Below are 12,296 nucleotides of genomic sequence, written 5' to 3'. Positions count from 1 at the left end.
CCTGCAGTTGCTGCGCTGGCTGTCCCTGCAGTTGCTGCGCTGGCTGTCCATGCCGTTGCTGCGCTGGCGTCCCATACTGATGCTGTGCTGGCTGTGCCTGCTGTTCCTGAGATGCCCATACCTGCTGACGTCGTCCCTGTTAGTGGTGGTACTACCCCAGACTTTGGTCTGTCTGTACAGGTGCGTCCGGGCCCTGTGGCTTCGGCTACAGCAGCCCCGGCTCCGCCCTGGATAGCAGATCTTACGTCTGTCCTGAGGAAGCTGACGAAGAAGAGGAGGAAGGTTGTCGTCGTCGTCGTCTTCATCTTCTTCATCGTCGTCGTCTGCCGCCTTTTCCCTTCGACTTCTAAGGACTTCACAGCCGAGGAAGAAGAAGGTTGCCTCCTCCCTCCTAAGAAGTCTCCCTCGGGAGCTTCTCGGGACCCGTCTCACCTCGGTGGGACGGGAGGGTTTCCTTACCGCTGGTCCTCCTGCTTCCTTCGGGAGCGGGGCCCGGTCTCTTCTTCCGCAAGGAAGAAGACTACGGGGACCAGAGGGGTACCGGCTAACACCGGTACTTCCTCGCCTGGTGTCAGTGGTTCTGCCACTGCATCAGGGTCCGTCTTGGCCTCTCGTTCGCGGGGACCCCCCCGTGGTAGTACCGAGTGTACGGTCGCCTACCAGCGACCGTGCAGCCAGGAACCAGACCTCTGAGTCCGCTCAGCGTCAGGTTCACGGCACGGGGCGGAAGACTGGTGACAGCCGCTCACGCGACTCTCGCCAGACCAGCTCTCGCGGCGACCAGCTGGCTACCCAGGGGACGTGGACGGTCCACGACCGGCCACGGGCTGAGGCTGGGAAGAGGTCCTCCCGTTCGCCGGTGCCAGCCACGGCTGGAACCAGCGACGTGACGTGCCAAGTGAGGACAAGCACCGGTCTCACTGTGGACAGTGGAGCCGCAGGTCGCCTGACCGTCGCTCTCACAGAGAGCGATCGGGTACGGCAACCAGCACCAGCTCTTCTGACACTCGAGATCGGGGCCGCTGTGCTCAGTCCAGCCGTTCTCCACAGTGAGACGGTTCGACCAGGCCTGCAGCTCGATCGCCACCGCGGGTTGACGATCGCCTGCAGCCCTCCAAGCCTGCTGGTTCTGCCAGCGAGCGAGGAGGGAGCGTCAGGTCTGTCCTCTCCCGTACCTCAACCTCCTCGTTACACCGGGAGGAGCGAGGTATGAGGAGTGATCGTGAGGGGTGCGCCCCTCATGATCCCACCACGACGCCCTACGTGCCAGGCACGGTTCTTGGACCGGCCAGGACGTATGCGCAAGTGGATGGAGAAGACCGAGAGGCTGTCGCTGTTCCCCCTTCTTAGGAGGAAGGTTCTCGGAATATGCTCTTGTTCGAAGGGAGGGCTTAACGGTCCCACTCTGCAAGATGCTGTGACTTCCGAGATCCAGAGGAACTTTGCCGAGGTTATGGCGCTGATTCGTCAGCACAACGACCTCGGGGAAGGATCGCCGCTCCCACCAGCAGAGCCACGTCTCGGCTCGAGTCGTTTTGGGGCCCGAGAGGGAACCCAAATCGACGGTGGGTCTGCCGCGATCGGAGCTTGCCGAACTGTGTTGAACCAGGTAGCTCTCGTCTCCGGACAAGAAGGCTCTCTCAGTTCTGGCCGGTCGAACAAGCTACTTCACCTCCTCTACTGCGACAGAGGCGTTTCTTACGTGTCTTCGGACACCGTTATTTGAATACCCCTTCGGTCCTCCTGAGGTTTCGACTCGACGAGGACTGGAATAAGTCGGAGGACGGTATCGGCTCTCTCCTGTCAGGTGTCGATCAGCCCCACCCAGACGACGTTCACAGTGGGCGGCAGACCTTACCTACAGTATGAGTTCGTAACCCTCCTCGGGAAAACGTTTTCTCCTGACGATACGTTTTCCAGGCTCTGAGAGGCCAGGCTGCTCCTTTTCTTCTCCCCAACTGCTAGTATCCGCTGGGAAGGCGAGCCAGTATCCAATTCCTCCCCCATTCCCTCTCTCCTTACGGCTACAGGGAAAGGGGAGGGATCCTACAGAGATTTCTCTGTAAGATCCCACGTTAGGGGCTGCGCTACCGGGGGGACCTTCGGGTCCTACCTGATGTAAGCCCCGGTCGTTGAGGAGGGATCCTGCCCCTTTCTCGATTTCTACGGGAATCGGGAGGATCACCAGCCGATATCGTTTTGACGAATTCGGTGGGGGGTTTGGCAGAGTGCTTAGAATTCTACAGAATTTCTAGCGCACTCAGAGTGTTCGAGTTTTTTACGATCTCCAAACACTTAGGCGAGACCACGGTCCAAAGTGAGCGAGAATCCCCGATAATTGTTACACGATAATCGGGAACCTCACTTATGCTCGAATTCTGTAAATTTCTAGCATTTGGAAGAAGACTGCTGCTGAAAGAAGAGTATCTCACAGTAGGCGATTAACCTGGAATAGAGAAGAACGGACGGGAAACTTCCAGTTTGGCTTGAACTATCGTCTTCGGTATTCTGTTCACCATTGAAGCTTTCCTTTGGGAAGGACTTCTCCTTCACTCTCTGACTAGAGAACGAAGGCGGTCGATCTCCAATCCTTATTTCTCATTCCTCGAGAGGAAAGAATTTAGGATGGAGGTCGTGGTACAGAACTACAAATATACTACGTATATTTACCCTCGCGACATGATTCTTTAACAGTTGAATTGTCCGGGGGGTAGGCACATACCGTAGTTAACTCTACGGTTTGTGACCGAGACGAATTGTATCTTAATTGAACTGCAACTCGGGGTTGCCTGCAACCTCCCAGCAGTTATCAGTTTCGATTTTAGATACTTGGTATTGTCATGACAACACCAAATCAGCTTTTGTATTTACCGAAATCCGTTTCGGTTAAATATAATTGCTCGAGCGTATTCTTTATGCTCGATGGTTCTAGCCGAACGCATTCCTTCGTGGAATAATGGATTACCTGGCAACTCAGGATGACGAGTCACCGAGAGCTACTGCGTATTGAACTGCCTGATAGCGGCTCAGTATCAGCTAGGTCTCGGAGATGCACGGTCGGTTACGTCTCTCTCTCCCCTGGTTTGATTGACTACCGAACCGTATCTCTGCCACAATCATGGACTTAGGTCTCTGATTAACGGGGATTCTCGCAATAATGAAGGACCATCTACTGCTGTGACGCTCGATTTCATCGCCTTCGACATTGCGAGAATTTCAACAGAGATATCTCTTGGACTCTTTCATCTTTCTGTTTACCGCACGGTAACAGAAGTCTGTACTAGTCACCCGCTGCATCGCACCGCGATAATGCGAATGATTTTTGCAGACATCTGAGTTTGTCTTCAAAATATCTCGTATTCGTAGGTGTGCAATTATTCATTGCTCGCCCCGAATTAACAGATATGTCAGAAGACATCGCCTACTCTCCGACCTGACAGCTCTACTTCCAAATGTTCAGCCCATGAGAAGCAGAGTTCTTCAGGCAGTATTTCCCTGTCTTCATTACTGAAAAGCGCTCCGCTTTTATTGCAACTACGATCCTCACCGGACAGCAATGAATAGCGGTTAGCGTTCTCAGTCTTTGTAGCACAGGTTCAGAATCTTGAGAATCCTTCTCTCGGTTTCAGAGCTGTGAAGACGTAGGTTGCATTTTCTGTACACCTTCGTCTTCAACGGACACATAGTTGTTTCTCCTTAGCCGAGAATCAACTATACTATGAGATATCTTGCCATCAGGGACCTCGGTTTCTAGAAGGCAATTGACTTTCGCCTGTTGGGCACATGCCTTAAGAGAGTCATCACCTTGCCTTCTGGCATCGGTGACGAACAAATATTTGTTTAGTCTCTTGCATAACCCTTTTAAGCGAAGGTCACGTGACTTGCTCGGGTGCTTGGACAACTTGCCTCCTACCGAACGCAGTCAGTCGGCAGCTGTCAGAGCGCCCAAGTCTGTTACGAACTTCGCTGTGGACTTAGTTCGGTTTGTTCCATAACAGTCTTTTCTTCGTCCTAACGGCTTGTCACAGTACCCATACCATCGACACCCACCATTGAGTGTCGGTGTCCTATCCACTACCGAGAAGAACAACTTCGCTGCAGACGGATAGACCAGTATGGGTACAGGACATCACCGAAGTCGAGAAGAGGGATAGGTCATACGACCATTCCCTTCTTTTCCTCTGAGGGTAGTCCCACGTTGGCCGAGCGGACTTCGCACTCGGCTGCTAATTCGGTGGTCCGAGTTCGATTCTCGGCCCGGCCAACGCGGAACGAGAGAAATTTATTTCTGGTGATAGAAGTACCTTTCTCGATATAATGTGGTTCGGATTCCACCAATAAGCTGTAGGTCCCGTTGCTAGGTAATCAATTGATTCCTAGTCACGTAAAAATATCTAATCCTTCGGGCCAGCCCTAGGAGAGCTGTTAATCAGCTCAGTGGTCTGGTAAAACTAAGATAAACTTACTTTTTTCCTCTGAGGTAATTGCATGACTTTTCCTGCGAAGTCAAGCATCCAGGGGATGGGGATTCGTGACGCTCGATTTCGTACCGAATTCGTAGCGAAGACTCTGAACCCTTCGGTTCCTGACGATCGGTTAGAGTCCTTCACAATCCCCTCCCTAATGGACTTCACCGCCTTCGATGCGAAGGAGATGCTGCTTTGTCCTGTGAAAGCGCGACCGCGCTTTCTGAAGAAACTCGACATCCCAGGCTGAGTGTTGAAGACTCTTCGTCAGCACCAAGATGACCTAGAAGTACACTCCCTCGAGTTATACAAGAACTTCTCCGTGGCGCAGGTACAACCAGTGGTCTGGTTGTACCAGACCCCTGCAAGGGGTCTGGTACAACCAGACCACTGGCACCTCCTTCTACCTTTTGGATATTGGCCCACAGGTCCTTGGATCGTTTCCTTAGGACCCGTGGTGGCTGCTCAACACGTTGTGTAGCTAACCCAGACCCTAGCAGGCTGAACAGCATCGAGTCCTGTGTGACTGTAAGAATAGATAAGTGAATGAGAGAGTGACTGGCTTCTCTTCCTATCTTTTTCTCCCCCTCTACCTGTGGGTAGAGGGATACGGTCATCACCTTGCTGGATAAGGATGAGATGCCGGTGAGCTACTCGACAGAGCCCCATCCTATCCCTTTCACTAGGGATGGGAGCGAATATCCACCACTTCCTCCTACAAGGGGGGGAAGTGGATGCCAACAAGAGACAAACCATAACTTTATGTTGCCTCTTGCAAATAGGAACTTGTTCTTGTTTGCTGGTACGAAGAGATACGCTTGCCTCTCTCTTAGTACTTGGTCCAGAGAGGTCTGACCATTGATCCTGCGGTGCACACCCCGATCAATCGGACAGAGGCTTGGATCCTCCCTCGCTCTCGGCCAGGGAGGCATTCCAAGGTTGGGCGAACACCAGTCTGTTCACAAAAAGACTCAGATTCCTCCCACCAAGAAGTGAGTCTTCCTATTGTAAAAGGACCGAAGGTTTGTATGCCGTGTCGGAACAAATGACAATTTGTCCAAAATTGCATTTTTCCTAACTATACAAACCTGAGGTCCTTTTACACATAGTCCCACCTCATGCCACCCCTCACTCTGCAGTTTTTGCTTGGGCCAAAAGCAAAAGTGATTTGTTTACCTCCCAGTCGCGCGCGCGCGCCTGTCGGACAAGCAGTTAACTACCGAACCCCTTGTTCAAAAGCTTACGACCTATCCAGCTGCCGCTAGTACCTTCCTATTGTAAAAGGACCTCAGGTTTGTATAGTTAGGAAAAATGCAATTTTGGACAAATTGTCATTTTATTGTGAAGATATGACGATAATATATAAGGTAAAAATGCTTTTATGTATTTCGTTTACGCTTCGTCGCCAATAACAAACAGCAATACTTACGATAATTCTATGACAAATAGCGTTTGTATGACTTCATTGTTCAGAGAAGTTATATACGAATACTGCCTAAATAATAATGAAGTTCGAATTAATTTTAGCCTTAATGTTATTACTACTGTAATTACACTACCACTACTATTAAAATTTCTAAAAGTTTATCAAACAAAAAATGTCGCTTTGAACGCAACCGTATACATAAACCATTTTCGTACGTAAAGGTATATGCTTACATTTTGTGGCTGGCCACTCCGACGATAAGTTGAGTGCAATGATGTGGAATTATTCTTTCAATAGGGTATTTATTATGAAGATATGACTATAATATATATGGTAAGAATGGTTTTATTACCTTTATTGTCAGTTAATATCATAATGTGAATGTTTGTGTACGTTGGTGGTTATCGCACTGCAACTACGCTTAGCCTACCAATGAACGTCGTACATAAACCTTGAATAGGCTATTTATTTCGAAGATAGGACAATAATATATTAGGTGAGAATGGTTTTATTACCTTTATTGTCAGTTAATATCATTATATGAGTCTTTAAATGAATGTTGGTAGTTATCGGACCACGGCCGAGGGTTAGCCTACCGAAAAACATCGCATACGCAACACAACAAACCCGTGATGCAGCGATTCATACCAGTGATGTAACATGAGAAACGGTCCAAGAAAAAACCCGTGATTAACTGGATCCGTGAATACTGATCCGTGAATAAGCGATGCCCCACTGTACAGGGTATCCACTGTAGTTGGGAAGAAGTGTTAAGAAAGTATACGTACCACTAAATTCGAGGTTGTGGAGGTTGTAGCTTTGGTTAATGAAACTAATGATGTGCAGGCTGTTTAATATTTTGTAAGAACCAAACATTTAATTTTACAGTGTTTGTAAATGTAGTAAGTTGCATGTTAAAACCTACCTTTGATAATTTATAGAAAAACACATCTCTGAATTATGATTCATATAGCAACATTATTTATCTTGTTGTCTAACCTCTCGCCTATGCTGGGAATTTTTTAAGCCAATGATGTGAGCTGTGGTGGTCTCATCAGTCATTCAGTAATGTTTGACTTAAGAGGTGTCATTATGCTAGACATTGATGTCATGGCCAGAACTCTTAAAATTGCTTCTCTTGCGTAGATGATTAGAGTGGAGATGATTATATTCATGTTATGCTGCCAGTTTCAGTAAGTGGGTATGCCCTCCACCGTAGCTGCCCTAATCATATTGGTGCCATCCCTCCAGCTTTGGGACACTTGAGTGCCAGCTCTGAAAGGTGTCATTTGTGAACGAATGAGCACCAGGAAAGGCTAGTGGACTCGTTATATTTAATTTAAGTTGTTCCTACACAACATATACAAACCCTCAATCCTTTAACATTAAGAATATGTACGCTTACGGAGACGCTGGAACACAGTCTTTAAAACTTAACAAGGAGGTTAGGTAGTAACTACATTCCAGTAGGAGGGGGGACCCACCTGCCTGGAAGTAAACATTTCAGTATGCTTTCAGCCATCATGTGATGCAGACGTGTTTTCGTGAGCTCTTGCCTGACTGTCATTAAACTTACTTTTCCCAGTGAGATCTTTCCTTTTATTATAGAATATATGTGTTGCATGTACTACTGTGTTTGATATTTAGTTATATACGAATTCATGATTCATGATGGTCTTGCAGACCTTCCCCCAGCTTGTGTCTTGGGATCAGCGGCCAAAGGCATTACATTCACCCCCATTACATCCTCACGCCCTTTCATTGTAATGGTGCAACAGTATTTTTATGATTTTTGAGATGTTGGTCTTGTTGCTTGTGCTGTTGGAGCATTCCCTCCCAGTTTTTCTCTCCCAGTATTCTTTCCTTATGAAGTTTTCTCCTACAGGAGAGAGATATTCTTTGCCCCTCTTTGCTCGCTTGTTGGGTGAGGAGGAGGGGAGGGGTGTGTGCGATTAGGTGACTTATTCTCAGGGGTCTCCTCTCGCTCGGAGGTCAGTGCCCTTCGAAATGAGAGGAGTCTTTTTTATTTGTTTATTTATTTATTTTTTTTTTTTTATTAATTATCTTCTTTTTTCTTCAGGCTGACAGTGAGGAGTTGTAGGGCACAGCAGTAAGTGGTTGGATATCTCACTGTGTTGGTTATCCTAACCTGCAGGAGTGTACCTGTGACATACTAGTATGCTGTGGCACTGGCTTTTGTGTGGTTGAAGTTCCCCTGCTGTGCTTTCTGTTGGATTGTTACTGTTGTTGTGATGACCAGTCACTGGGGAGCTTCTGCTGTGCTTCTGGCTCCAGCTCCCCGGTGACTCCTGTCACTGCTATTCATGTTTCCTAATCACCATCTTGTAGAAGAAGCCCTGTGGAAGAAATGTCATCCTTCATTGCCCTTTCCTTCTTTTTCTGAGGCTCGAGGAGGTCCTGGGAAACCAGAGAGGCAGCTTCTCCCCCTTAAGAAGTCCTCCTACAGGATTTCTAAGGGGCTGCCTCCTCCCAAGGAGGCAGTGGGATTTCTGGCAGCTCTTCCCAACCATTGGGCCTGAGAACCAATTAACATGCCTGTGGGTTTTGTGTTTTGGGAGCTGTGGGAGCACAAGCTTCAGTTTGCAGTTCCGTCACCAGTTCTAGGAGTTCCGCCTCTTGACTGGTGCTGTGTCAGGCACTCATTCACGAGTCACTCTGAGTGCTCATGTTTCTAACAAAGTGCGAGCATCCCGAGCTGCAGACAGAGAGTCTTCTCACAGTCCCAGTTTAGGCACAGGGTAAGATAAAGGGCTAGACATTCATGTGTTTCATCTCTTCCTGCCAGGACTACCACTATCATTCGCTGAGTGCTCGCCAGTGCTCAGCAGGTTCCCCCCTGGTGTCTTGTTTCTGAGGATTCGAACACCTTAAGAGGTGGGGAGGAGGTTGGTTTCCTTGTTGGCTCTTCCCACCTTTGGCAGAGTCTGCTTGGCTTTCTCCTGTGGGGTCTGCACCTAATACTAGGTCTGTGCCTGTTCCTCCTCAATTTTTTCGGAAGTCGAGAGAGGATCACTCCATGATCATTCTTATGAAATTCGGGAGTCTCGCTGAGCACTTGAATTTCTTAAATTTCGAGTGCTAACCAAGTGCTTGGATTGTTTGGAATCACCAGCACTCGGTATGCAGAGACATCACTCCCGATGATTGTTCCTACGAGATTCGGGAGTTATGCCAAGTGCGTGAATTCGCTAGAATTTCTGGAGCTCACTGACTGCTCGGAGTCTTTGGAATCACAAGCACTTGATAACTAATGAAGACACTACCAATGATGTCTTGCTTACAAGATTCAGGAGTCTCGCCAAGCATTTGAATTCCTTAGAATTTCTGGCGCTCGCCGAGTGCTCAGGTTCCTTGGAAGTTGATAGAAGACTGCTCTTGATGATCGTTTTTAGAAGGTTCAGGAGGCTCACTGAGAGCTCTAATTCCTCGGAACTTTAATAGCTCACTGAGCACTCAGCTTTTTTAGAATTGTAAGCACTCAGCTAGTGTATTATTGAATGCCTAGGATTTTATGGAATCTTGGCCGTTCTCAATCAGTATGGGGGAGTTTGCTCTCAGTCTAGTTTAGGTACAGAATGAGGTAGTGCCGAGACACTTAGGTGTTTTACACTGCTTGCCCACTTTTTAAGTCCTTGGTCAGGTTTCATCCTTGTCTCTTGACCTTTCGGCCCTAGCTCTCCTCAGTTTAGCACTTTGCCATGGCATAAGCACCCTCCTTCCCCATGCTGCAGTCATCACAGCTTAATGATTGCCACGATCTACCCTTTCTGCTGGTTCTTCTACAGGATAGGTAGTAATTTCCTTTCTCCTTATCATCCTAGAGGTGCAAGGCAGACAAGAGAATTCTGGTGAGTTTGTCTCTTTTTCTCGGAATTTGGCTACATGGGTTGGTATCTCAGAGATTGATCCTTGGATCATCTCATCATACACTTTAGTAGTCGAGGAGTTTCATTGGCTCTTGTTGAGTCTCCTTCAAGGAGAGAAAATTGGGAGTTTTGTGCCTCAAGGGTTTTTCTTTGGGATACAAATACTCCACAAATTTCATTTAGAAGAGATCTTTGCATTGATTCGTCAGCACATTGATCTCAGGCATAGAACCGTGGCTTCCCCTGTAAATAACCGTCACTGCTCAAGGCCCTTGTTCTTCCAGGAGAGACAAGGGTTTTCATATGGGTTGTCGTAATTCCTTGCTTGTGAGGGTGTTCTTGACTAGATGAATACTTTTTTTGTATTCTACGTGAAATTGCACACATTTTTATATGTAAAACTTATGTAACGGCTAATATAAAACTGTGCAAACATTACGACAATAGGACAAAAAAAAATTTGATTTTTTCGGTAGTTACCGCACAGACATAGGAAAAAGTATTTTTCTAAAATTCACCATATATCAAAATATTGTGCTAGAGACTTCCAATTTGTTGCAAAATGAAGGTAAATGATTGAATATTACTAGAATGTAAGAGTTTTAGCTTACAATTGTTTTTTTACCATTTCGGTCGAGTCAAAGTTGACTGAAGGTTGAAATTTTGTCACTTATTGTTATTTATATGAAAATGTTCCAAAACTGATAAAAGCTACAACCATGGTTTTTTTTTTGTTGTATTCTACATGAAATTGTGCACATTTTCATGTATAATACTCTATGTAACAGCTAATATAAAATGGTGCAAAAATTGTCAAAGTGACAAAATAATTTCGGAGATGTGTCGCTGATGCTTTTTAGTGTGAGAAGAAAGCAATCCGCTTGCACGCCTGGGTAATGATTATAAACAAAACAACAGCTTGATCCGTGAGCTCCCAGCATCCCCCAAGGCGCGTGATTCAAAAGTTTTCGCCTAGTAGGCCTATAACTATTTTTCCGTTAATTTTTAAAAAAACTTTTTTTCATCAACGTACCATACGTCGGTTCAGTACCCAACAGACAATTTTCATCGACGTTTAATACGTCCAATCGGCGTTAAAGGGTTAACTTAATACATTTCCCCTTAAAGAAGTAATAAATGGTTGGTAAAACATAGAAGTGTGTGAAGATCTCTCTCACACACACACACACACACACACACACACACGGAGTTTGTAAAGATCATTGACCACTAATGGCAACACTCCTATCACATTACTTGACATATTTGACAGCTTTGGACTTCAAGCTCCTCATGGAGTTTAAAAGAAAGATGGGGGAAAGAACTTTTTATTTGTATCATTTTGTAATTACAGTTACTATATTATTATTATTTGAAAATATTGACAAACATACATGCGCCATAAAAATTCTTTCATCTCGGTAAGAGAGAGATAGAGAAGAGTTGTTCTTGAAATTGTAAGGTTATTTTATATATGCAATCACTATGAATTTTGTAATTATACTCATATTATTATTATTATTATTATTATTATTATTATTATTATTATACTATTATTACTATTATTATTATTATTATTATTATTATTATTATTATTATTATTATTATTATTATTATTATTATTAGTAATGGGTAAATATGGTCCAAAGAAAAATCCACGACTAGGTGAGTCCGCAAATACGGGTAGTTGACTGTATTTATTTGTATTTTACAAGTCATAAACAACATAGGACCTTTGCATCTCCACAATAAAAATCTTTTTGCTGAATATAAACAATAATTTTTTGTTTTATAGCTCTAGTTTTTTGACAATATATACTGTACAGTAATTAAATCAGAAAAACATACAATCATCCAGTTTGAGACATTATATAGAAATGTTTTTTTTTTAATAATGTTAGATGTAGAAATAGGGATAAACATTGTCACTGTATAAGAGGAGATTGAGGACTGAAAAGATAAAGTGAAAGCTACCAGACAGGATAGAAATGATTTTTTAATTCAAAGAATGTAATTTTTCCTTGTTGTTTCAGCACCACTTTTAAATTTTCCTTAAACCAGAGTTCTCAATGTGTTACTTTACTTCACAACCTAACCCCTTCTCATTTTTACAGGGCTTGTATAGCAGTATGGTTTTGTGGGTCTTAAATTTGTCAGGATTTATCTTCATCCAGAATATGATCTCATCATATAACATGGTTACGTTCTTTAATAGCCATTACCTGATACTTATAGCCTTCCAACTTAGTACGCTGATCATCCTCACATTTCAGGTAAGATTTTGGAGTGATTAAATATGCAATATGTAGTTGAGTATCATTTTTGCGTTGACTGATTGGAACAAAAATAATTAGCTGTAGTACATGACAAGCAAGTGGTGTAGTGATAAGCTTAGTTTTTATTCGGGTTTGAAAACCAGTAATTCATTGCTGGTAATTACCTATAGTAACAGAAATTGGTGAGGATTACCATTACCAAAACATCATTACAGGTTTTTTTCCAGTTTCCTAATTAGAG

The 12,296-nt window shown here is 45.0% G+C and overlaps 1 protein-coding gene across 4 annotated transcripts in view; it reads left to right on the top strand.

Annotated features, from left to right (window-relative positions):
• The window catches only part of LOC135216742 (uncharacterized), a 169,359-nt gene extending 157,271 nt beyond the window's left edge, over positions 1 to 12,088 (top strand). For all 4 annotated transcript variants that reach the window (XM_064252213.1, XM_064252214.1, XM_064252212.1 and 1 more), the window contains one exon: positions 11,894 to 12,088. In XM_064252213.1, the coding sequence (XP_064108283.1) occupies positions 11,894 to 12,073 (180 nt within the window). In that variant the 3' untranslated portion in view covers positions 12,074 to 12,088. The remainder of the gene's footprint in view (positions 1 to 11,893) is intronic.
• The last annotated feature ends 208 nt before the right edge of the window (positions 12,089 to 12,296 follow it).

This window comes from Macrobrachium nipponense, chromosome 6 (genome assembly GCF_015104395.2).
Source record: "Macrobrachium nipponense isolate FS-2020 chromosome 6, ASM1510439v2, whole genome shotgun sequence".
NCBI classification, from domain to species: domain Eukaryota; kingdom Metazoa; phylum Arthropoda; class Malacostraca; order Decapoda; family Palaemonidae; genus Macrobrachium; species Macrobrachium nipponense.
This window is presented reverse-complemented; position numbering and strand designations above follow the sequence as displayed.